Genomic DNA, 1,896 nt, shown 5'->3' with positions numbered 1-1,896 from the left:
ACACAGAGGACACGTCACTTTCTGGAATGACAACTTCCACTCCAGCCACCTCGGCAGTCTCAGAGACAACTGAAAATCATGGAAACAATGGAGGATCCTCTTCCAGCACCTCTACTCAAGATACACCAGCTTCTTCCCAGAACCATGTCACTGAGAGCAGTGAGACCTCCAAGAAAGCAGAAACCAACATGGTCATTGGAAGGAGCACAACAGCCCCTTCAGCCTCAAGTGGAAATAATGTTACTGCACTGGTTACTCAGGAGACATCCTATTCTGGTGACACCACCACTTCATCCCATTCTACCGTCACAGACACATATCTGACAGCATCAGAAACGATGACAGCCCCAACAGCCACATACACTACCATTGTTAACACAGAGGACGCGTCACTTTCTGGAATGACAACTTCCACTCCAGCCACCTCAGCAGTGTCAGAGACATCTGAAAATCATGGAAACACCACAGTATCCTCTTCCAGCACTCCTACTCAGGATACGCCAGCTTCTTCCCTGAAACACTTCACTGAGAGGAGTAAGACCACTATGGAAGCAGAAAGCAGCATTGTCACTGGAGGGAGCACAGCAGCCCCCTCATCCTCACCAAGTGCAAACAATGTTACTTCACGGGCTACTCAGCAGACACCATATTCTGGTGAGACCACTGCTTCATCCTATTCCACTGTCAGAGACACACATCAGACAACCTCAGAAAGGATGACAGCTCCAACAGCCACACACACTACCGTTGTTAACACAGAGGACACGTCACTTTCTGTAACTATAACTGCCACTCCAGTCACCTCAGGACTCTCGGAGAAAATTCAGGGACATGGAAACATCACAGCATCCTCTTCCAGCACTCCTACTCAGGGTACACCAGCTTCTTCCCAGAAACACTTCACTGAGAGCAGTGAGACCACCATGGAAGCAGAAAGCAGCATTGTCACTGAAGGGAGCACAACAACCCCCTCATCCTCACCAAGTGGAAACAATGTCACTTCATGGGTTACTCAGCAGACACCCCACACAGATGAGACAACCACTTCATTTCATTCCACTGTCAGAGACACACATCTGACAACATCAGAAATGATGACAGCTCCAACAGCCACATACACTACCGTTGTTAACACAGAGGACACCTCACTTTCTGTAACAACAACTTCCACTCCAGCCACCTTGGCAGTCTCAGAGACAACTGAAAATCATGGAAACAATAGAGGATCCTCTTCCAGCACCTCTACTCAAGATACACCAGCTTCTTCCCAGAACCACTTCACTGAGAGTAGTGAGTCCTCCAAGAAAGCAGAGACCAGCATGGTCATTGGAAGGAGCACAACAGCCCCTTCAGCCTCACCAAGTAGAAACAATGTTACTGCATTGGTTACTCAGGAGACATCCTATTCTGGTGACACCACCACTTCATCCCATTCTACCGTCACAGACACACATCTGACAGCATCAGAAGCGATGACAGCTCCAACAGCCACATACACTAACGTTGTTAACACAGAGGACACGTCACTTTCTGTAACTACAACTTCCATTCCAGTCACCTCAGGACTCTCAGAGAAAACTCAGGGACATGGAAACACCACAGCATCCTCTTCCAGCACTCCTCCTCAGGATACACCAGCTTCTTCCCAGAAACACTTCACTGAGAGCAGTGAGACTACCATGGAAGCGGAAAGCAGCATTGTCACTGGTGGGAGCACAACAGCCCCCTCATCCTCACCAAGTAGAAACAATGTTACTTCACAGGCTACTCAGCAGACACCATATTCTGGTGAGACCACTGCTTCATCCTATTCCACTATCAGAGACACACATCAGACAACCTCAGAAAGGATGACAGCTCCAACAGCCACATACACTACAGTTTTTAACACAGAGG

The 1,896-nt window shown here is 48.4% G+C and overlaps 1 protein-coding gene across 1 annotated transcript; it reads left to right on the top strand.

The window, feature by feature from the left end:
• Positions 1-55: 55 nt before the first annotated feature.
• On the top strand, positions 56-1,892 carry LOC118997017 (mucin-4-like; the record flags this gene model as incomplete). The annotated part of the gene is made up of 1 exon (XM_037060667.1): positions 56-1,892. A coding segment is annotated over exon 1 (1,704 nt), but the record flags the coding sequence as incomplete, so codon positions are not given.
• Positions 1,893-1,896: the final 4 nt, after the last annotated feature.

This window comes from Sturnira hondurensis, unplaced genomic scaffold, assembly GCF_014824575.4.
Source record: "Sturnira hondurensis isolate 20B ecotype Veracruz unplaced genomic scaffold, ASM1482457v3 Scaffold0012073, whole genome shotgun sequence".
Lineage (NCBI taxonomy): Eukaryota > Metazoa > Chordata > Mammalia > Chiroptera > Phyllostomidae > Sturnira > Sturnira hondurensis.
This window is presented reverse-complemented; position numbering and strand designations above follow the sequence as displayed.